A 24,194-nucleotide genomic window follows, 5' to 3' on the forward strand; every position below is an offset into this window, starting at 1 on the left:
GCTTAAAGATTAAAAGGTAGTGGCTTGCTGTTGATACTGATAGATAACTGGTAGCAGGGTTGGATGAAGTGGAAAAAATGAGCTCAGAAATAAATTACTGCAAGTCATGGTAGTAGAAGAGATTCTTCAAATATGTGGATGAGGCAAAAGTATATTGTAGATAACCAGAAGATGATGAGGGGACATCTGGCAATGTAGAAAGTCTATGACCAGGGTCAGAAGCCCAGGAAGGTAAGACAAAGTTTACAGGTACATGTATAAAAGTATGGAGATTACTGGATGTTAGGGTCTTATGTGCAGAAGGAGCTCCACCAGAGACAACTGTCTCACCACCAGTACAGAGCCTGAAGGAAACACCCTTAATCAAAGACTGAAATTTTTTGGTAAAATAGCTCAGGAAAGCCAGGCCAAAGGCATTAATCAGCGAGAGAAAGTAATCTGGCCAAGAGATGTATGAAGGGTTTTCCACACAATTTATCTGAGCTGCCAAAAGATATTGGAGATAGAGCAGGGGGTTGATAAAAATCAAAATGGGTATGATGTAATCACAGAAGCCTGCAGGATCCAGTTTGAAGTGGGTAAGAGTAGGAGTTTTATACTAGGCCAAAAGGACATAGCAAAGTTAATAAGGAATAACACCAAAAATACTAATAGGATCAAAGGGCTAAAACTCCCTGGGGCAGGAGCTGGAGGCAGCAAGAGTAGCCTTATCTTTCACAGTAGGGGTTGGGCTGCTGAAATGTCAGGGTGAGGAGGTTGCCAGATGTGAATGAGGTATTGGGAGGAGGCAAGGAAGAGGCTGTTAGATGATGGAATTGTGGGCGGGGAAGAACCACATTTTATCTGCTTGAAAGGAGGAAAAGAAAAAGTGCAGGGATCATTGCCACAACAATAAATCACTGAGAAACTAGCAGGGGGAGGAGGTGGGAATGAAACTCAGTGAAGGTCTTTAAGAGTCAAGAGGTGATGGAAAGGGAATAAAGTGACCAAACTTAGCTGTAAGTTAAAGGTAGAGCAAGATTTGGGGAGAGAAAAAATTAATTTTATTTTTCCCCCTGTGAAGATCCTAACTCATAGAGAAGAACATGGGGGTGGCAGGGAGAAAAAAGGTAAATCTTGGAGCAGTATGAGGTAGGCATGCACTAAAATAAATACACAGAGAAGAAAAAAAATCCGAAGGTCTTAAATGCCTAGACTTAAGGAACATAAAAGAAGAAAGGAGGGAGTTTTGGTAAAAATAAATAAATAAGTAGGGCATCCTGCAAAGTAACCTACTTTGAGTTTGAAGAGATCATTTATCTGAGTGACTAGGTGGAGCTACTGGCATTGCAGCAATTTAACTGTGCTCAGAAAGGGATGGGAAAAATTCTGATGTCTGCATAGACAAGAAGGAGTTAATGCTTGTCGAGCATTATTCTTATACAAATTAAGTCCAGAGCACAGCAGCAGCCTCACCAGCAGGAGCAGATGCTAGGCAGTGATGCAACCTGTGTTATTTACTTAGGCCTCTGTAGTGACCTCAGTGCCTTGCAGACAAAGGATACTTGTATCTGGAGGTAGGTAGCATGCTGATACCTTCTTTATTCAGTTCTTTTTCTTTTATTGTGTGCAAGCTCCTGTAAGCATCTTGTGTGGAGCAACAGGGGGACTGTGTATTTTTAACCTGGTTTCAGAAGGCAGGGGAAGGAAGCCCCCAAAGGACTGATTGGGATTTGTGTCTGGGTTTGTACCAAAATTACCAGGAACGTTTAGAAGCCATGATGCGCCGGTCCCTTGAACGCAGCCAGCAGCTGGAACAGAAGCAGAAGCGATGGTCGTGGGGAGGAGCACTGGCTGCAGGCTCAGGAGGCAGAGATGGTAAGTAAAACAGGCTGCCTGCATTGCAGATCTGGAAGTGCAAAATGCATGAGATTGTGGAGATAGTAAGTATGATGGGTTTATAGTCAGGGTGGTACCCAGGGGCTACTGCCTTGGGGCGTGAATAACTGCTTTGTAATTGCTTGCTGGGCTTCCTCTCCCTAATACCTTCTGTGGAGACAGGTTCCTCTGAACTTTAGGAATGCAGATCATTTTAATAGAGTAACCAGAATCAGTTTGGGGGATGCTAAATGCTAAAATTAAAATTGATGCACTGTCTCCCTTAATAGCTTCTTCCACATTGTCTTCCCATGCACACAGTTAGCAAATTTAATATTCACCAAAGGACTGAGTGCTGTCTGAGGCTTGAAAAAGATGTTCTGTTTTTGTTTGGTACTTCTAAAAACCTGATGGGAATTTCTAGATGACTATGTGCAGTTTAAAATAGTTTGGGTTTTTTCCCCACGTATATTCTGTTACTGCTATTTTTGTTTTGGCTTCAGAGGAAATTATTTTTATTACATAATGAGTCGTGTGCTGATTTTATTTTTCAGAAAGGTGCATGTTTTTTCTTTTAAATAATATAATTTATTTGAATTTGTCAGGTTTGAATAAACTGATGTTATAGGGAAAAACATCCATGTTTGGGTGTTGATGAAATATAACAATTACTCTCTTTTAAACAGTGTGTAAGTATACTTAACTTTAAAAAGACAAACTGTTTCATATCATAGTTTTCATGATACGTCATTAAAAAAGCCAGGAAATTATATATATAATAATGAAAGAAGTCTCTTATACTTTGAGAAAGAAACCACTTTTCTTTGTGATGCAGTTTGTGCTTAATTCCAGCTCCCCCAACTTATTCAGTCGTTTCTTTCACCTCTTTTTGCTCTGATTTCTCTGCTGTGTAGGTGAATCAGAAAATACCCCACCCCCTGTTCTAGGTTTAGCTGCCAACACCCTTCCTCCAGACCCTGTGACCTCCACTGCTCCTGCTGATTCCTTCAATGGTATTTCAGAGAATCACAGTACCATCATGTCTTGTTTATAACTGTTCTAATCACTGTAATCCATCCACTGATCTTGTTCTTCTTAACCACTGTTTTCTTATCATTTCAGTCTGGTACTCTGCAGCATTACCCTTAGTGATGTAGACCAGTGTCTTTTAATTTCCTTTTAATTTTGCCATGGTGGAGCAGTGCATGCCTCACATTCCAGCACAGTAGAGGCATTTCATGGTTTTCTCAGTAACTGTAGACTTCTCCTGCTCAGATTCTCATCTTTGTTAATTCTGTGGGTGCTCTGTGTGTGTAATTACACATATTTGATAGTTCTAATGGATGTGCACAGGTGCTGTTGAGAAAAATTTCAGTTGCACAGTAAGAAAATGTGTTATGAAAACCATAAAAACAGCCCTCTTTTTCCATCTTAAGGGCCTTCTCCTGCAATATTTTGAAAACAAGCAAATTTGATGCAAACAGCCATGTTATGTTTTCAGCTTCCTAGAATGAATTTTGACCAAGCTGGTATTTGTAACAAACTCAAGTGGTTGACTTTGTTTAAGCAATCATGTTTTAAATTATTCAGGTTTGGTTTGGTTTTGGTTTTTTTGTGGGGTTTTATTTGTGTTTGAGTTTTTAAAATTATTATCCCCATAAAAGGGCTCTGAAGTAGATGAGTTGTCCAAAATTACAAATGGATTGCATATAGGATTTTGAATTGAAAATGTGATTTGATTGCAAATGTACTTGGCATTTTGAAAAGAAAACATGACCTGTGCTTTTGAGAAGTAGGTTCCTTCTCTCCTCTAAAGGAGGAGTTAAGCTTGGCTATTACTCCTGCAGAATTCACAGTAAATATTGTTCTGCTTATGATCTCACAGAACTATTATTTCTGTGCAAACAGATTCAAAATTTTTTCTGATTGTTGTTCATGTGCAAAGGTATTTGCCTGTGCAACTGATGTTTTGCAGCATACCAGCATTATATCTGCTTTTTAAAAAAAGGAAATGTAGTGAATTGCATTGTTTACTGTAGTAGATGGAGGCAAATCTTGGAAACCCCACTAAGGCAATGATTTGATGGACATAATAGGGAATGCAGTGACTTAGGAGGTGCAGAATTAGGGTCGCATACATGTCTCTAGCTGAAAATATTTTTGGTTTTGAAAGAAATAAAATTCAAATGTAGGGGACAAAGTGTCTGTGCTTTTAGCTTCTAAGTATCATACAGTGATCATCAGGTACTAGTACTCTGTACTAATACTTGAGTAAGATTCCTCTTTCATTCAGTTGAATAAATCCCAAGGTAGGAAATGGGTATTATGCTCAAGCAGATTTTATCGAACAGTGTTTCAGAAGAAAAATGTACCAAAAAATTGTCTTTTTTTTTTTTTTTTTTTTTTTTTTTTTTAGTTCTTCTCAAGCACAAAATTATAAAGCCAAATGGCTAATGCCAGCTCAGTCATTAAAACAGTGAGGTCTTATATAGATGCACAAATGTTGGTTATTTCATTTTCGTATTGGAGTAATGTCTGATGTGAACTTCAGCTCTTCCAGACTGAAGGTAGGGGGAGGGGGAATGAAGATGAGTTCAGAGTTGACATGTGTGGTTTGTTTTCTTTGGGCAACTTTATGCTTGTGCTGATATATAATTATTTATCAGTGTCAGTATAAAAAATAGGTTGTTGTGAAACTGGAATGTTAAATTCACAAGCAGAAAAGTTGCATGCCAAAGCATGTGTCATAGGGTGCTGGTTCTCAGTGGTCAGTAAGAGCTCATCTCATGCCAATTCAGTGCTGTGATCAGTGCAATTGCCATGAATTTAGATGCAAGGTTAATTTTTGGAGTTTATCAACACTGTGGTGTGAATACAAATATCTCCAATGCATTTCTCTGCAGCATGTGACAAACTTTCAGCTTCTACAATGAATCTGCCAAAGCAAATGGAGTCGCCGATCAGTAAACGCCTCTCATCCTCCACAGTGGCCATAACGCATTCCCCTGACAGAGGCAAGTGAGCATGCTGGTCTCCTGCCAGCATAAACTCTCCTTCTGCTTAAAGCACTTCTGGTCCATAGAGCTTTGGGGTTTGCTTATGTCTGTTATTCAAAGGAACTCAAACATTTGAGAGATTCTGTATTAATAACGTGGTTCTGCAGCCTGTCCCAAGGCTGCACTGCCATGCTGGAGATCATAGTCCAGCAGCAAATGCCATGGGCTTTTTACTGATGCTTTTCCAAATTTTGATACTCCAGCAAACTGGGTTATAAGTAGAGGCTGTGACTGCGGCAATTTCCTATAACTGCACTGCTTGTGACCTTCTATAAAAATAACGAAAAAGAAGCAAAGCAAAGGTGTGGCCTGGCAGTAGATACGGGATGTTCCACATATGTCTGATGAGCCACCTGGGAGACTTCAATCTGGTGACCAGAGTTGTAGAGCCCATTAATTTCTTACAAAACTCTGATCCTCAAGTGACTCCACAAAAGATGATCATCTTGTAGGATTAGTGGTTGCTAAACACTACAAAGAGGACTGAAGGGTTTATCTCATTGTGAACTCTTTGGATTTTTTTAGGTTTATTTTGTGTTTGCTTATTTCTTTCTACCCCATTTTTTTAAATCTAATGGGAAAAAATATATTTACTGAAATAAATTATGAAGGCTTGTTTCTGGAATGAAAAAGAGAAGACAAATTTATTTTAATTTTTTAATTGCTTAAGCTCATCAGAAGCTTTGAGGTTATCATGACAGATGGTTATATATACATGTAATAGGAACATCTATAAATATGTCTTATATAGTTGACACTTATATTTATGGAGTAGGAAGTATTGCAGGCATATTGTATAAATAAGACTTACGTAACATGGTGAGATGGCAGATTTCAAATGCAGTCCCAGCATGGGTGGCACATTAGTGAGCAGCTGCTCTGATCTACCAAGTGTTTTACCTTTCCTGCTGGGGAAGAAGACAAACTTTTTTTTGTGCTGAGTCATGAAAGCATCCATTTTGCAGAATGGAACATGCCTCTGAGTAAAAACAAAACACAACATGATCTTAACTTTACTGTGTGTAATGTATAAGTGGGAAACTTAAAAAACAATGGAGAAATTAGAAGGTTTTTTTCAAACGGAATGAAAATTATCTTCAAGTATTTCAAATCTCAGAAAGTTCAAGAATTTTTTGTCATTTCATTTAATCATTTCATCATTTTGTTTCAGTTATTTTAATGTAACATTGTTTTATTTATTTGCATTTTAAATTTTATTTTATTTGCTCCCATCCTTCAGCTCACCGCATGCATCTTAGTCCAATGGAAAACTTTATTGTTTCTCGACTGCTGACTCCCACACAGTCATCTTTAGCCAGAAGCAGAAGTACATTAGTGCTTTCTGAGCAATACAATACTCCAGGTAAAAATGTGACTTCCTCACTTTGAAACCACTGAGGTATGTTTTTTAGCTGCATTTATGTAGCTGCTGGAAGAAATGGAGTACTATGAAACAAATGGCAATTTACAGGATAGTACAAAATCAATGATGAACTAAGTTGTTTCAGATAGCAGTGTATTTAAAATCTTTGAAAAGCACACTATCTTTTCTGTGCTATTCTGAATACCTATTTTAGAAAAAAAAATAATATATTCATTTAAGAAACAGGTTTTTAGACAAGGATGTGACAACTCTCGGAGGCTTTGATTGATTTATTAACGTCAGCCCTGTCATACCCAAACAGTATGTAGAACAAAAATCCCAGTGCACCATTGAGACTTAATTATTTTTACTACGGTTCCAGTTGCTATCTATTAAGTATCTTCTTGTCTTTAACTGTGTGACTGTGTGTGACACCTGTATATATGTATAGGTGTAGATACACATATGGAAAAACAGACTATTGATAGGAAGGTGTCAGTTCCAGAAATTATTGATCTTTAAGGTATGATAGTTACCATTCCTATGTGTAAAGGGTGGACTAATAAAGCCGTTGTTTTGCAAACATCTATCAAAATAATGTTTCCAGTCCTGCTAATACTTGGGCAAGTGCCTGACTTTGAATAGTTTCTGCTTATAAAGCCATACCTGGTCATAGCATTGGCTGAAACAAGACAAAAGTTTAACAGCCCTTTTTACTTTTAATAGAACAAACACACAAAAAAAGCACCCCAAAGCATGCACTCAAATGCCTGTCTGCAAAAGGAACACTTTTCCAGGATTAAACTATTTAGATGATAAAAGACTGATCATCTTTATGATGAGTGTTTTCACACATCTTGGTTAAAATAGGTTTAAGTTCTGCATTTGTGCTTTTCATGAAAAGCTATTTAAAAATGAATTGCTAAGTAAACCTACTTTCCCTTGTGCGTTCCTACTCTGTTCAGTGCATAGGGACATTGTTACTGAATGCCTCTAAAATTGCTTCCCGTGTTTCTACATTAAAAACAGCCTCTACTGGAAGCAGAAATGTTTTCATATAGTATTTGAGAAAGTGCCCAGTTTGGTTACTGCTCAGAGACCAGCTACTGTCAAGAGTGAGCAAAACCCAAGTCAAAATTAGATTAGTACATTCTGCTTAAGATTTTGAGCTGAATTGCTGAGGCCACCTATGGTTGATTTTTTTCTGTTTTGTATTTGATATCAAAGTAATCAATAAGGATGACTTTTGTCCTTCCTCACTAATTTTGTTTGTAAACTCTCAGGTTTATCTCTCTTCATCACAGAATCTTTGAAGTAATACACTGGCATGTCTGACAAGGGTATAATTTGTTCTGAAAACCGCTTTTTCATTGAGCTGAAACAGGGCAGCTGATTTTTGGGAACAGCTTTTTGAACAAGCATCCTCTTTGTCATTTCCCCACAAGGCAATTAGGCTGTAGCACAGGTTGCAAACAATCTCAGAGGCCATTGACATTTTGTCAGTAATTGCCAGCAAAATAGTTGAGGGACATTTCCCATTTGTCATGTACTTCTCACCATAGAAATAGCTTCTGAAAAAGGAAGAGGATCTTCCTTTCCAGGAGCTCATGCTGTGTCTCCTGTCATTATGCTGGGGTCAAAATTGCTCTGCTACTGCATTTCCTGTAAGCTTAGAAATGAGGAGCCTCAATTTTAGACTCTACAGCAACACATTATTAATGTCACTCGAAGTCAAGGTATTCAGGCAAACAATTGTTACTGGATGCATAATTAATTCTTTTAGCAGTTGAAGTAAAAATATTTCTTTTAGGCACCTTTTAAGTTTCTGAATGTTTTTCTTAATATACAGTGGCCTTATGCCAATTGGCTGAAAAGTGGGTCAAAGAATACAAAGGTCCAGTTAAACTTCAAAGCATTAAAAAAGACTTCATAAAAATTTTATTAGGGCTGTCTCCAGTAAAAAATTTGGGAATGTGACTTTCTTTACATGAGTGCATAATTGCTGCTTTTTCAAAGTCAATGTCCCTCCTGACTTTAGTTGACTAAAATTGGGAACATTCTGTCACTTGATTGCAATTAGTGCCTGTCTTATTGATAAAACATATACTCTGTTGATTGTTCTCTATGTATGTGAAAGTTTCATCTTAGAAGGCAATATGAACAAAATCAGGAGTAAAATATCCCATTTAAAAAAATCCTGTTCATATTGCAAATAAAAAAAAGTTGCCCTATAAGCTGTAATGCATGTGTCACACTCAAATTGATGTCTCCCTCAAATAAAAATAACTGAAATACCTACAGCAGCATTTAGTTTAGGTTTGGGGGCTTTTTTGTCAATTTCTTGGATTAAATATTATTTGGAAAGTAATTAACATATTTAGGAGCCTTTGCACGTTTAGGGTTTAAAAAAGACAAAACTCCCTAAGCGTTTGTCACCTTTCCTGTTTTGCAGTATGTGTTCAAAAGTCACCCAATTAGCATTATCTGCTTACCCTTTTTCTCATATGCAAAGGTAGCTGGACTTCTTAGAAGAAAAAAAGAGTCACAGTATTAGTCAATTGGTGATTCAAAAGGTATATGAGGAAAAGAGTGTTATATTTTAGTGATACTTTTTTTCCTATAAAATGTTTCAGTTGAGATATTTTTAATAAACATGGGATCATGTTGAATGCATTATATGTGATATTTTAAAACACTAAAAAACACTTTAAAACTACCTTTGGATGTTATAACATAAAGGTATGCTGTTTTCTCCCCTCCTTTACTTCCTCTATCCATGCTCTTTTTTGCTCTTGCTATTGTACTATAACTCTTTAGTATTCCATATCTGTCCTCGTGTAGCACCAGCTAGTCCTCTTAAATCTCCCTACAAGCCTTCCCCCACCCGAAGCACTGACAGGAAGAAGGCAACTTCACCCTCCACTGCCAATGCTGTGAAAGGGGCACCTGCAACTGAAGTTACTCAGGTGAGTTTGTAATGGTTTTGATTTCACTGCTGGGTAAACTGATGCAGCTTCTGCTTGTTGTCTTTCCCTTTACGTGAATACAAATTAAGTGCTTCCCCTGCTATAAGAAAAAGCAGTAGAAAAGTAAGCCCTGCCAATACCTGTTGTCTTTGTGCTCCTGTTAAGGAGCATTTTAATATCTTCTTCCTCCTGGGAATCAGTGCTGAGTGCTGGTATTGGAACACCCCTATTTTCAGAGAACTGAGGCACTGAAGTGTATGTTTTTGGACTTGCTTATAACTTCTGGGAATGGAGATGACAAATAGAATTCCCTCCTGAGTATGACTTTCCAGGCTTGCTAGTTAATGAGCAAGCTTCATATATTTCAGAAATTCCCCAAGTGTATTGATAATGCCTCTGTTTTACACCAATTGCTTTAACTCTTTCTGTGGACATTTTTAATGCTGTTTGCTTAAAAGATGCATCATCGATCCACCATAGTTTCCAGAAAAGAAAAGGCAAGTCACACACCTTCACTGAGTCTACACAGCTTAAGGCTTGCTTTAAAAAAATTCTGTGTTAGAGCCATAATATTCACATAAGGTCCTGTATCTTGTAATACTTAATGATAGGGGGATTCATGCCATCTAAATTAGCTGGAAGTGAGAAAACCAAAGCTGGGAGTAAAGATTTGTGTAGTGTCATTCTTAGGTGTGATTCAGTGTTACATGCAGCGACATTTCTGTGAGATGCCTGTTTGCACTGCTGATCATGTCTAAGCAGGGGCATATGGATGATTTTGAAGATTCCACCCAGTGCCACCACCCCGCCCAAGAACTCTTGCAGAGGCTCTGATGTGTATTACTGATCTGAAATTTGTATGCTCTGCCCATGCAAGACAGGGGTGGGTGTGTGCTATGTCTATGTAAAATAAAAAACTATTAACAGCACTTCACTTGTGAGCTGCCTATTTAAAAAGTTTTTACAAGTGTGCCACACAAATCTCTTTATATGCCATCTTGCTAATAAAACAATTGAACGCATTTTTGATTTATTGATCCTAATTATGGAAATTAAAATGAACTGTGCTTCTAGACTGAGAAGATAAAGAAGGACAAGCGACCTGCAACACCTGGTTCATCATCTGGTATGGGATCTCCTCTGAGAAGGTCTGATTCTCCTGCTGCCATGTCCAGAAGATCTGCATCACCTGCAACACCTAAGTATGGCTTTCTTATTAGTGGACAAATATCCTGCGACTTTCTCATTACTGTAAATAAATAAGGCATAGATTCCTGAGGAACTTCCTTTGAAGTGTTGTATAAAATCCAGTTAATTTTACTAATACATACACACATATACGGATGGGTGAGAGGAGAGGTGTAGATGACAAATCTGATATCTGTAATATTGTGTTAGTACCCACTGGAGGCAGTTCTCTCTACCTTTTCTCAGTTTTGAGATTACAGTGCGTTTCATTATTCATATGAAATTTTACTTCACATTTATTTTTAAATACACTTGTTTTGTGTGTGATTTTGAAGAAACTGCCTAATGTGAAGAAATGCATTCATCATGAGTATCAACTAGAAATTCCAGCATTTAATATATGCATTTCCTATTGTTGGCATGACCCTCTGGTACCATAAATACACTTAACTATGTGTCATCTAAACCATTGGTTTTAATCTTTGCTCATTTACAGACCTCTGTGGTTTTACTTTTGCTTTTACTTTTTTTTTTTTTTTTTTTTTTTTTAAGGCAGAGCTGTGGATCTATAGCATATCTGGGCTTACTGACAACTGACTTGCTTTTCTTGATTGTCTTTTGCTGAAAACTCTATTATTATATGTACCACAGCTTGAAACTCAAGTCTAAGCAAATGGGTCTCCAGATTTCTTAGAAGAGGATATTAAGTCTGGCTCTAATGTGGGAGTATGCTAAAGTAGTCCTGGTCTACAGTACTTGCCTAATTTATTTGGCTGGTTGATTGCTTTGGATTTTTTCTTTTAGACCTTCTTTGTGGGTGCTACTTCTGTCTTGAAAATTGTCTTATTTATCTTTTTTAATCTGAAGCTGGCCATATTTTGAACCAGGCTTGATGATTCCCTTTCTGACAAATTTCTTCTGCCTGAAAAACCAGCTGGTGTTCCTTTTCTGTTTGAGCTCTGAGGACATGGCCCTTTAGTGGGGGATGATTTTGTGTGTGAATCTGATGTTAGACAACATAAGGAAACCATCTGACTGTCAGCATTCTTTTTGGTTTAGACATCCCCTTGCATGTAACTGGGACATTGCATTTCTTGGTTTTTCTTATAAGGCTACAAATTCTCAAACTTCCAATATTATATATGTAATGTCATCAGATTCTGTGGTGTGAACTACATCCATTTTATGAAAAATTGAATGAAATGCAATGGTAATGACAGTCAGCTTTCTTATTACAGTTTTGAGCAGATGTGTCTAGTGACACTCTGCAATGTAAAGTTAAAAAAAAGTTTGAACTCTAAGACTGTATATTATTCTGCAAGTACTGATACTCCCTGCTCAGAATGCATTTTTCAGTTTGTTCAGCTAGTATAAGAGACAAACCAGGAGACCCACCAAGAGACACATTTAGTTAAGCAAAATGATTGGTGGGAAATGAATTAGCTTAGAGTCAAGTGCTGCTTGCCGGGCAGGCAAAGGTTAGTGCAGATCATCAGAGAAATGTCCAGTGGTTAAAAGAAAAAATTCTTGGGAGACAGCTCTTTAGTACTTCATGAAAAAGGTATGCCCAGTCTTAATTTGAAGCACTAATTTCCATGAAAGTATAGGAAATGATGGAGAATTTTTTTCCCAGAGGTGCAAATTATGTTGACCTTTGTACAGTAAAATGTTTTCATGCCTATAAGGAATACTGTTTTTAGAAGAAGAAGCAGATGCTGCATGGAGGAATTAAGAAGCCTACTGGTGGGTTTCCCTGTGATTGCAAGCCACAGTAGTGATTCATTTTTCTCTCCCCCCCACCCCCTTCCCTTTCTCACGGGAATCTGATTCTGGTCGTGGCTAGAAATATATTACCAAGCATTTATTCTTAACATGGCCCAATTAGAACACCCTTCTTGACTTTATGAGAGATACAGTAAATAGTGTTTAAATCCATGTTTATTACTGATTGCAGAGAGTTCTGCTTCAACACTTTCAAAACTTCCCCTCATAATTCTAAAATAAAGAAGTACCCTAATGACCATATTGTATTATTATATATAGATGAAAATAGTGATAATATATGCATTTTTTCATACAATTCACATTCCTCTGTTAATTTTTATTGAGGAGATAAGATTATACAATCTAAAGGAAGGTTCCAAAAGCCTTACTGCCTGTATTCAAATCCACTGACCAGTAAGATCATTGTCTGACATTCAGGTATAATTTTAGTCTGACTAAATATGTATACAAATACTCATTCTCCTTGCAAACCTAACAATCCTTTGCATGTTTAATCTTTCTCCTTCTAGCACGCTATATGACTAAAAAAATACCCTGGAAGAAATAAGAATACATATTGTACAGTATTAGTAGTTAGTGACCCTGCATAGCACATTAACCTCTAAAACTGTTGAGGAAAGAATCAAGTATAGTCAGTGATTTGCATGACAATTAGCTGTATGCATTTCTTTTCTTAAGAATATGTGACTTGGCATTCAGGTTTTCTTGGTATTGTTCTAGTAACCAGTTCTTCACAGTTGTCATCTTGGTTTTTGAGTAGCAGTAACTTGTCTTCTTAATATGTTATTTTATTATTTATTAAATAAAAAGCTCTTGGTAAAGTAACCAAAACAGGATCAAACAAGACAATGTTCTCTTCAGCCTAAAGAGACCTAGTGATTAAAGACAGAAGAGAGTTGCAGTAATTATATAAATAAATTACTAATGTTTTGGATGGGCAAATTTTACTGAGAAAGCAAAAAAGGTCTGCCCAAAAACATAACATCTGAGACAAGTGAACAGATACAGATGTAAAAAGGAGAAAAGGGGAAAAAAATCCAAAGATGCTGAACAACAATTAAAAGTGGGGAAGGAATTCAAAACTTGATGTTATTTGGAAAAGTAAATATGTCAATAAATGTCACAGAAAGAAATCCAAAACTATTATTTTGAATCTTAATGTGGATCAGGTGAATAAGATGAAAGTTAATGGATTAGAGAGTTTGAACAATTGAGAAATTGTCTTCAATTTTTTTCAATTGCTATTGGATACTGATGGCATAAAATGCTCATTTTCTTCAGATCTTTCACAAGATCAATAATAACAGGATGAGGGGTTTGGGTAATTTTTTGTTTTATGCTTCATCTTTGAAGATCTATACATTAATTGGTTTATTCTTGCAGTATCCCTCAGAGAATAGGTAAGTGTGCTTTCTTATAGATTAGGAAGGCAGTAAAGCCTGTGTCCTTCACATGTCTTTGAGTAAATAGTCCCTAAATAAATCAATGGCACCTGACTGAATCAAGGAAGTAGGATTTAGTTTTAAGTGTCTTCAGATGAGCCATAGTGTAAGCCAGTGAATAAAATCAAAAGCTCTGACAAGCCTCTGCGTCACATTCTCTTGCCAAAGCATAACCTCATGAGAGAAGGAGAAAGGGGAAAGGGACAGGTGACTGATGAGTGGTGCTGCTGCTGATGGGTGGTGGTTCATGTTTCCTTTCCAGATCCAGGCTGGTCATTGTCCTTTGCTCATGGTTTCACTAACTGAACCCCTTATCTGGTGGTTCTGTTGGGTAACAGCCCCCCTTAGCTTGGGGAGAACACTTTAGATGTCAGAAATGTGCATGCTCAGGCAAATTGCAGAATACTGATGGAGTGTGAACATAGAATAGTACAAAAAAGTGCCCCCCAAACTCATAAAATGTTTAAAAACGAGTTATTGGAAAGATGTCTGCATGTGGTGAATTCCCCACAGAAGTAGCTTCTATGTCCTACAGTGACCCATTTGAGATTTTATTTCGTATGTGCCACATTTGCTACTATTTGTGTTGACTTGGGAAGATAAAACAATGGATAGAATATTGGATCAAGAGTATTTTGAGGGATTTTTCAGCAGTTAGCTAGATAATGGGCCAGTTCACCATTTTGAAACCTCTGTAATAATGCAGCTATTCAAAAAACTATTCTACAGACCTATGCTGAGTTTCTTCTCTTTTAAGAAATGTAAAAGAGAAATGAATCTCTCTTTGGCTACAAAAGATCAAAACTAAGACTGAAAGAAAACTGCTTTTGAGAAAGTGTCACAGATAGAGTGAAAATGTCAGAACCCAGAAATAGCTTGTGATCAGAGCAATGTCAGAAAGCAGGCTTGAGAACATGCAGGTCCTTGGTGTGGTTTCAGCAGTTTTTGTTGAATTAAAGGAGAGAAAGGGGAAAAATAATGCAGCTCTGGCATTGCTGAAGATTTCTGATTTACAGTCAGCCTCATGAACAGCCATAACCAGTGACCTGCCACATAGCTGGCTTTTCAGGAGAGCATGCTGTTCTCTGCCCTGCTCTTTATGGCCAGAGCTGGGTGTGACCTCTGATTTATGTGCTACATCTGCTTTATTTTTTCTTCTTAGCAAAAGTAAGCTCAGAACCCCTCATATGTTCTTCCTGAGACATTGTTTTGCAGAATATGGACTATGCCTTTCGTAATTAAATAGGAGCCATGGTAATTATGAATCAGTGGATCCTCACACCTGATAGATGTTCTAGCAGAGCATGAAGGGGCCAGCTTCTTTCAGCTTCTTTTCATGTCAGCTCAGGGCAGTTAAGACATTAGTTAATGTCTTCTGGGAGAGAGGAAGGTGCTTCTGTATCCCCCTGTAAAATCCAGTTACTGAGAATGAGTAAGCTGTCTGACAACTGACAGGCTGCCACTTCTTGCACTTCAGTGATTTGTCATCTTAATACTCTGATCCTTATCAGGTGTAATTCTGTGTTTCCCACTTTCTTCTCATGGTTTAAACCTAAACAGACTTATACATTTTTTTTTCTTAATAATTCCATCTTTCTGCCTTCTCAATCAAGTTTGGCTCTTCTTGGTGTAAAACAGCATAACTTAAATACTATTTTGAAGAAGTGTTTTTTCCAGTAACAATTCTGCCTGTGTCAAGGAATGTTAAAGATGCTAAGTTGAAAGTATGTTTTAAATATAAGCAGGAAAACAATGTTAATTTAATACTTTCTACTGGCATCCAGTAAATAATATAAAAATTCTGAAAAAATATTTTTATTCCTGATGGACTTTCTCAGGTTTGCACACACTGCATTATTCTCATCCCTTCAGTAATCAGTCTTCTATTTTTCTCACTTTTAGCTACTTTATCTGAAACACTACTATTTTCTTGTTGTTCTGGTCTAAGAGCCTGTAGCACATTCATTAAAAAAAAAATACTGTAGGTCTAAAAGTTCAAAGATGCAGTAGCTAAATAATACATTCAGCACATGTTTCTAATCTACCAGCTGAGTTGTACAACCAGTCTGCTCTAATGCCTATGCAGCACAAGATATGTGGCACTCATGACTAGACTGCTTCCTACCGACCTCTTTGATTGTCATGTCTTTATTAGAGAACAATTACTTCTGTACTAATTCTGAGAATGACTCAGCCTTAGTTATTAACCTGTTTTGCTCCTTCTGTCACAACAAGTTAAATCAAAAGCATTGCAAGGAACGTGCAATAAAGTTGGAAATATGAACCAAAGACAGCAAGAAGGGAACTCTGCTTTGAAGAAGTGTCTAATTAGCAAGAAGCACCCTCTGTGCTGCAGAAAAACATGAGAAAAATGCTTTCTATTTACCAATTTTGTATTTATGAAATGCAGTTGGAAATGACTGCAGTGATGAGGCACATGTGAGATGTATAACTGTAGGTGGGGCCTTGAAATCTGCCTTTGCTGTCAGAAGGACCTGGAAATGCATCTGTATCCTAAAGAGGAATCTAAAGGCAATGCTAAAGCCAGATTTGGTCAAGACAACCAAACTCACTGGCTTCTCCCATTGCTGTTTTTTTCAAGAACTGGAATCAGACTTGCCTGTTCACCTCTTCCAAAGCCTGCTTCTGTCATGGAACAGCAGGAGTTGTGGGTGGCAGCAGGATAGAAAAGGACAGGGACCTTGCCCACAGCACCCCATCCCATGGCAGGCAATAGAACCAACCAGGGTCAACCAGGGGCCCAATGACAGCCAACAAAATCCTTACTGAGGCAAGTCCAAGGACAAGCCAGGACATCATGTCAGGATCAGCAGGTTAGGAAGCCAAGAAGAACAGGCTTACCTACAGCTGAGCTCAGCCAAGGACCAAGGGCGAGGACCTGAGCTGACAGGGAGCTCCTGGGCCTGAAGGCAGGGGGTACCTGAGTTGAACTTCAGATTTAGTTGGGTGCTACTGTTCCTGCAGCCTGAGGGTTTTTGGGCTCTGTGATGGCTCTTCAGTGGGAGTAAGAAAGTAGGGATGGTGCAATATTCTACAGTGTTTTCCTCCCCACAAACCAGGCAGCTGTGAGTGAGCTCCTTGTAATCTAATGTCTCAGCCTCTTTCAAATGCAGTCTAATATGCTAGAAAAGAACCCTTTTTTCTACAGAATTCATGAGTTTGGGGAGGAGTTGAAAGATGTCTTGTTTTTGTCTGCTCTGTATTGCAAATGCTGTTCTAGTTATAATAGTCTCTGACACACAATGCTATAGTTAGATCTATACAAAACCTGCCACTCCTGTCCATTAATTTTCAGCTGTTGTTCATGTTTTTTATGCTTGTGGTCTGCCAGAATGAGTGCATAGTCCAGAAAGCATGTTATGGTATATGAAACTCTATATAGTGTAGATGAAAAAAGTGATAAGGGATAATACATTTATATCATAATTACATATCCAGGAAGAAGGTTAGAAATACATGTGTAATGTTCACTTTAATGTAAGATAATTTATTCTAATGAGACTCACATAAATCATTATTTTAAGATTGTAATCTCTTTATTCTTATCCTACTTAGTCACACATCCCAGCCTTTCTTAACGTTACAAGTGCTAGTTACTGGAGTTACATAAATAATGAATAGCATTCATGTGTAGTTTTGTATTTCCTGGGAATCTGTTCTCTTTATGTGCACCTATGTTCAATGAATATCAGGTATATTTACCCTTCCACTTTACCAGAACTGACTTCAGGGTTATCACTTCACCTGAAGTGTGCAACAGCCAGATGAGCAATGGGCTGCATTGCTGCTGTGCATTGCCATCGCCACAAGTGCAGCTTGTGAAAAGCTGCAGGGGCTGAGTTTGGAGTCTGGAGTCTGTTGTGTTGTTGCTGAAAAAAGCACTAACTCAAACAGTGTTGCTGGTAATATAATGGTTTGATCAGTTCTGTCTCTTTCAGTAGTACACAGCCTTACCTTTGTATATACTGCTATTTGTGCTTTTTTGGAAAATCAGGTACGATTAGAAAAAGACCATGGTTGGCAAGGTGGTATTCAGATGAAAGCAGCACACTGTAGCTCATTATGATTTCTACAAACAGAGAGCAGCCATAGCTTTGGTTTAGATGATGAGAAGGACTGCAGAAACAGTAAAGTTGGCAGAATTCTTTTGGAATGGTCATTACTAAAATCATTGGTTTAGGTTGTCCACAATTTCCTATCTTTCACCTAGACCTTAGCCAGTGTTATTGGTTTATTTTAATGAGAATTTTCTGTAATCATGTACACTTCCATGTCAGTTCCATGCATTTTTAAGTTCTGATTGCATCCAGGTGGTTCTTTTCAGTATTGTGCAAAACAGCTGATACTTCTCTGTAGACAGAGACAAGAAAGAATGAGAAATGTGAAGATGGAGTTTGATTCCAAGCTGTGTAACATCTGGCCTTGTTTGATGTTTGTTTTTCCTCATCAGGACAGCTGCAAAGACTTATCCTCAGTCTCCTAAAAATACCAAACAATATCCAGCTTCTCCTGTGAAGCATCGTTCCACTTCCAATATCAGCCAGGAAACACCTAAAAAGAAAGCAGACAAGGAGAAAGAAAATGTCAGTCACCTGAAGTCCCCAGGAGCACGCACTGATGACATGGGCCAGGTGGCTCCTGAGAAGCATGTGCCTTCTGCTGGAAAGGCTGAGAACAATGAAGGTGAGCCTTACTGCAAGATGCTAGTGCAGGGTATGATGGGTCCATGAGACTTTTAAATGGTGGTGAGCTGTTCTTTTCATGAAGCTGCTCAGTCACAGGCTTATGAGAATGTGTAAAGATACATGCTGGAACCTGTGAATTAGTTTTCACCAATATACCAAAAGCCAAATATACCAATTGTTAATGAAGATGTGAAAATGCTGACATCCAGGGATGCCCTTATCTATTCCATCCTCTTTCTGCTGAAAATGCTAAAATGTGCTTTTAAAAAGGTGTCTTGCCGCTCTGAACCAGGCCCATTTCAGCCTCTGTATGAACCTGGGAATGCTGAGCACTCTCTTTGTTCCCTGCCTGACTTTGCACCCTTGGTTATCTTCTCCTAGGGAAGATCACAGCAGGAACAAGTGATGCAGAAGAAGCTGCAAAAATTCTAGCTGAAAAAAGACGACAGGCCCGCCTGCAAAAAGAACAAGAGGAAAAGGAGAAACAGGAAAGAGAAGAACGAGAAAGGTCTCTCTGTTGCTTTGTGAAAGTTATAACCTAATAATTTAACCCGTATCACTGAAGATGCTTGAAACTGTGGTACTTTTGGAATCAAACTGGAGCTTATATGTATTTGTTAATTTCTTTAATTTCAGACTCATATTCCATTAGTGTCTTTTGCAGTCTCTGTGATTAGTGAAGTTAAAAAATAATAATTTGGCCTCTTCAAGAACCCTGAATAAACTATTACTTTTCCAAATACTTCAGGCATGTCCTTGCTGAAGTGTACTGCACACTGCAGTCTGGACATACCTGAGGTATTTTACATTGTAAAAAATATTTTAGGTGTCTTTAAATGAGCTAGATTGCGTAGCAGAAACGGTCTTGCAGCAGCAGGATATGCATTAAATGACAAAGCTTGAATCATTCATAATTAACCTGAAGTTCATCTTCCTGCCCAACTCTGCTGCAGGCATTGAGGGCTGAGTGTGGGCAGAATGAAGGTTGCTGTCTGAGCAGTGAAGCTGTGGCTTTGTTCTGGGAACAGGCTTTTGGTGGTTCTCCACATGGGATGCTGGTTGCAAGTGTCAGCAAATCATGCACTTCCTTCAACCCCCTCATAGTAAATCACTAATTCTGCATGTCTAGATTCAGCTTTGGGTTTTCTTACTACAGACACGGTGGATGGGGTTGAAGTGCGGAACAGAACTTTCCCACTAGTTAAAGTTAGAAAGGGGTGTGTTTATCGACAGTGCCAGACACATGGGGAGTCATGTCCCAGAGACATGTGCAAAGAATCACAGGCTCCTGCTCTCTATTTATCTAAAAGGCCTAGTCATATAATTCCCAAAATGCCTAATACATATTCATTACCTAACCCCACCCACCCTGTTTCATATTAAAATGTTGTATTATAACAAGTCCAAGGTTCCTTCACGCTTACATAATCTTTCACTTCAAATGGGTCAGTGAGTTTTGAAATAGGTCGTGGTCTTCTGAGGTCAAAGTGACCTTTTACTTATGCCTTGTTGGCAGGTTTTGGACCCCTTGGCTACAGCTCAGGTTTTGGGGCCCAGGTGCAGGCTACAGCCCTCTTCTTTCTCACAATTAAATCTGCATCCCATCCTGCTACTTTAAAGATAGTAAAGACAGGCAGATGATGTATCACTCTAGCCATAACTACTTTATCTGCTAATAATTAACTATCCCTTATTATTTCTACTCTTCTTGCTATGCTCTTAATTGTTTCGATCCCCCCTAACTAAATCTAGTTACACTTTTAACTCTTTCAGTTTCTTTAAACCCTTGATTAAGGGTGGGAGTGGAATGTCCAGCTCCTGCCATTTTGGCCCTGATAGAATGATAAGAATGATCACTCAAAAAACAATTCTTAAGGAGCATGTTGTCCCTCAGTGGGCCAGGGAACAACACAGGTGGACTTTAGACCCACTCCTTCCAGTATTCCACTTGTTTTGTGGAATTTGCTGCTACTCATCCTATCTGTTTATCTTCAGATGAAGCAAAGGATAAAAACTTGCTTGTTTATAGACACCAGCATCCTGGGTATCAAGTACATGGGAAGAGGGTTGTCTTTGTTCTTGAAACTTAATTTTATTATTGACACTCTAATTGAAATTAGAACAGGAATGTTTTCTTTGATCACACATGTTTTTTTCAATGGAAATTATAACTTCTTTGAAATATTTTAGGCATTTAAAATAAGATTGGAGTAAAAGCTTGATAGCAACCTGAATTCTGAGCATGTGCGCAATGTCTTCACTGTATCCTGGCATCTTTCGTGAAAATATGTGCTGATGTATGTGTTACCAGCTACTCATGTACGTTCAATAGGATTCATGCTAAACAAAGATGAAGCCTTTTAAACCTTCTGTTACATTTTTTGCAGGCTTGAAAGAGAAGAGCAGAAAAGAAAGGCAGAAGAAGAAAGACTGCGTCTGGAAGAAGAAGCTCGTAAGAAGGAGGAGGAAAGAAAACGTGAAGAAGAGGCAGCTAGAAAAAAGGCAGAAGAGGAAGCCAGAAGAAGAGCTGAGGAAGAACAAATGCTAAAAGAAAAGCAAGAAAAAGAGCTCCAAGCCAAACTTGAGAAACAGGTATCATCTCAAACAGAAATGTGAAATTTTTATACATGTAAAAGAATACTTCTTAATACTTGGTAGTCTGCCTGAAATAAATAATGGCCCTAACATATTTTACACATTTTGATTAGAGGGAAGAAGCAGAAATCAAAGCCCGTGAGGCAGCTGAACAGCTTCGTCTTGAAAGGGAACAAATCATGCAGCAAATTGAGCAAGAAAGGCTGGAGCGGAAGAAGGTGAGTATTTGCATCTCAGGATAATTATTTCATTTCTTGTTTAAATACATAACCCAGGAAGCACCCAGTAGTATCTAACAACATAATCTGGAGGGATTAGAGGTGAATGCTTATGGCAAACATAGTATTTGTTACTTGCTTGTTAGGGGAACATGGACATCAACATTTGTAACAGAGTGGAATTGCCTGAGGCAAATGACTTTCTCCTAGGCACTGAGCAAACACAGAGCCAGCCTCTACCTGAAAAGTTAAATGCCTGAGACAAACAAGGAATGGCATGCTAAGGCAAATGTCAATTGCTGTCCAACCCAGGACATCGCTAACTACTGAGAAACATGAGTGACTTTGTTTAAAACTTACTCACCAAAAGCTCTGTGTCATTAATTGAGAAAGTTTGTGATTAATAAACAGCTTTTCGCCCACCTGACTGTCTCTGGTTGCATTATGCAGAGGAACAGGATTGTCTGGCTACTGCTGCACATGGAAATCGCTGAAGCTGCATAAAGTAGCTTTGTTTACAGCTGTGTGGCAGGAAAGAGAACAGCTGCAGAACCCCTGTCTGGTTACAAACGGTCATCTATCCATATATGTTATTCCAATATATTTTAAACTGTTCACCACTGAACTGGAGGCATGTTGCAGTTGTAGATTAGAATATCAAACCAAAGTGTTTTGCATCTCAAAGAGCATTTCCTTTTTAATGAAGAAAGTAGGAAAACAAAAGTATTTTAGGATAATGCCTTACACATTTCTAGCAAGGATAACTTCAGATATTTCATTTTGCTCTTCTATTCCAAAAAGGCTAACTATTTTTAAAGGAACTGTTTGGAAATAGTTGGAAAAGAAACTAGATTAAAGTAACCACTGTTGGTTTTAAACAAATATCTTATTCCAGAACTGAGCATAACTCATAGCTGAAACACATGGTATTAAAATGCTTGTTTCTAAAGTGCATCTGCTGAGAAAGTCATGTTCTGTAAGGACTGATAGGTTAAAGCCAGCTGCAAGATGTTTTCTATCTTTAATTTTCTTTATTTTTCTTATTTGTTCTCCCTTTTCCAAGACAGGCAGAGAGGATGTCATGACAGTAAAGAAAAGTTTCTTTGTCTTTTTTCCTCTGTCTCTTGTGGTACTTATTCTCTCTGCCATCTCATCCTGAAATTTATTTTCATTTATAGAGAATAGATGAAATAATGAAGAGAACAAGGAAGAGTGAAACCCCAGAAATAAAGGTACGAAACTGTATGTGGGTGCAGATTTTTTTATTTTGTTTTATTATCATATGTGGAAATTAAATTCTAGGGTAGTACCATGTTAGTAAGTATACTTAGGTACACTCTAGACCCAAATTTTAGATGCATTTCAAACTGAGAATGACTGTTGCTGTGTCACAGCCACTGCTACAGAGACACAGCTTTTATGCAGCCTTTGCAGGTAGGATAATTGTTCCCCTCACTACCTAGCAAGGGCCAACAGCCCATTCCTGCATGCTGGAGCTGTAATGTTTGCTGCTGTTGATGTGTCTTCCTGCTTTGTACCAGCCAGTGAATTAGTTACTGAGCTCTCTTTGTTACCCTTGTCAGGGATGTGGGATTGAAAAGAAGGCAGTTGTGTCCAGCCAAGAAGTGACAGGTTTTCATTTCTATTTTACTAAGGAAACTGTTTGTTCAGTTACTTTCAGAGAATGTTTTCTTTTTTTTAATTAAAAAAAAAAAATGCTATGCCTAATTAAAAAGGAAAAATAAGTCCTGTCTTGCTGTTGATGGTTGTTGTCACCCAGTGGCCCTGGGCAGTCCCACAAGTTTTGAGTCCAATCAGTTCCATGAAGATTACAGTCCTCCCTCTAATACAGCTGAGTCATTACTTGATTTCAGAAGGAAGAGCCAAAACTGGAGATCCCATCAACTTTGAATGTGGAAAAGCAACCAAAGGCCCTTGTTCTCAACCAGCCAGGTAAAAATTGCCATATTTTTCTGACCTATTTTCATGGTTGAATCTCTTCAGATTTTTTTGATCTGAGGCAGAGCACTGTGTATTATCAGAAGTTCTTTGCTTTCATCACAGAAAGAACAGCTGTATTTGCATCAGTGACAAGTGTTAGAAACTGAGACAGCTTTGCTTTGCCACTTAAGCAAAAGCAGAATAAAGTTTCTCCTCAATTTTAGTACCTGATATAGCATTTTTTGTAAATAAAAAGTTTTAATCTGCCAATGTGGGTTTTTGGTTTGATTGCTGCAACCTACCTTCAAATTTTGTAGGTAGAAAAGCTATGCACACAACCAAGCTTTTTATAGTATGACTCTAAATCTTACATTTAATTTGACTTCATAAAAAGCCCCATATGTATTTAAAGGATTATTAAATAAAATATATCTGACATTATCTATATTTTGTTTACTTTACCCAGGCTAAGGTTTTTAATACATGACATAAAAGAACATTCTCTTCCTGTTTCCTCAAATTTAAAAGATGCAGCATAAAGAAGTTTTGGAGTGGAATAGAGGAATGACAGTACAGTATGATGAGTCATGGATTAAACTGAGTCTACTGCACTGTCAGTCTTCCTTTCTACTCAATCTGTAACTTAAAACTATTTAAATAATAAAGTTTCTACTGTCATAATTCCTAACTTTCTTTTATAGAGATCAATGGACTGGCAACCTGCCTGAAAAATACAAGCTTAGAAAGTGCTGCTTCTGTAATCCCTTCCCAAGATGTAGTTGCTAATGGACTGAAGTCAGTTTCAGGACTTATTCAGCTGGAAGCTGTTGATGGGAAATCTAACAGCATGGAAGATTCAACAGATGAGGTTCAGTCCATGGATGTGAGGTACAGACTGGATCTACCTACAGGGTTGTGGAATTCATGTGAGACACAGGATTTTGGGTTTTGTTTGTAAATACTTTACTACTTTCCTTCTCACATCCCCCCACAGTATCAGCTGGGTGTGCACTGGGTGTGTTCTGCTCCCACCAGGATGCTCCTGGGTGTTTGACACAAGAGCCACAAAACCTCATC

At 38.1% G+C, this 24,194-nt stretch overlaps 1 protein-coding gene across 4 annotated transcripts in view; it reads left to right on the top strand.

Annotated features, from left to right (window-relative positions):
- Window positions 1-24,194, top strand: part of MAP7D2 (MAP7 domain containing 2) — an 82,431-nt gene that overhangs the window by 54,289 nt on the left and 3,948 nt on the right. The window contains exons 4-16 of one of the 4 annotated variants that reach the window (XM_053935902.1): window positions 1,743-1,857; window positions 2,772-2,870; window positions 4,761-4,871; window positions 6,154-6,276; window positions 9,094-9,242; window positions 10,317-10,444; window positions 18,129-18,361; window positions 18,745-18,871; window positions 20,751-20,955; window positions 21,072-21,176; window positions 22,355-22,408; window positions 23,051-23,129; window positions 23,819-24,005. In XM_053935902.1, coding sequence (XP_053791877.1) covers window positions 1,743-1,857; window positions 2,772-2,870; window positions 4,761-4,871; window positions 6,154-6,276; window positions 9,094-9,242; window positions 10,317-10,444; window positions 18,129-18,361; window positions 18,745-18,871; window positions 20,751-20,955; window positions 21,072-21,176; window positions 22,355-22,408; window positions 23,051-23,129; window positions 23,819-24,005 — 1,715 coding nt within the window. The remainder of the gene's footprint in view (window positions 1-1,742; window positions 1,858-2,771; window positions 2,871-4,760; window positions 4,872-6,153; window positions 6,277-9,093; window positions 9,243-10,316; window positions 10,445-18,128; window positions 18,362-18,744; window positions 18,872-20,750; window positions 20,956-21,071; window positions 21,177-22,354; window positions 22,409-23,050; window positions 23,130-23,818; window positions 24,006-24,194) is intronic. The other 3 variants (XM_053935904.1, XM_053935903.1, XM_053935905.1) reach the window with 3 other exon arrangements.

This window comes from Vidua chalybeata, chromosome 2 (assembly GCF_026979565.1).
Source record: "Vidua chalybeata isolate OUT-0048 chromosome 2, bVidCha1 merged haplotype, whole genome shotgun sequence".
NCBI classification, from domain to species: Eukaryota; Metazoa; Chordata; class Aves; order Passeriformes; family Viduidae; genus Vidua; species Vidua chalybeata.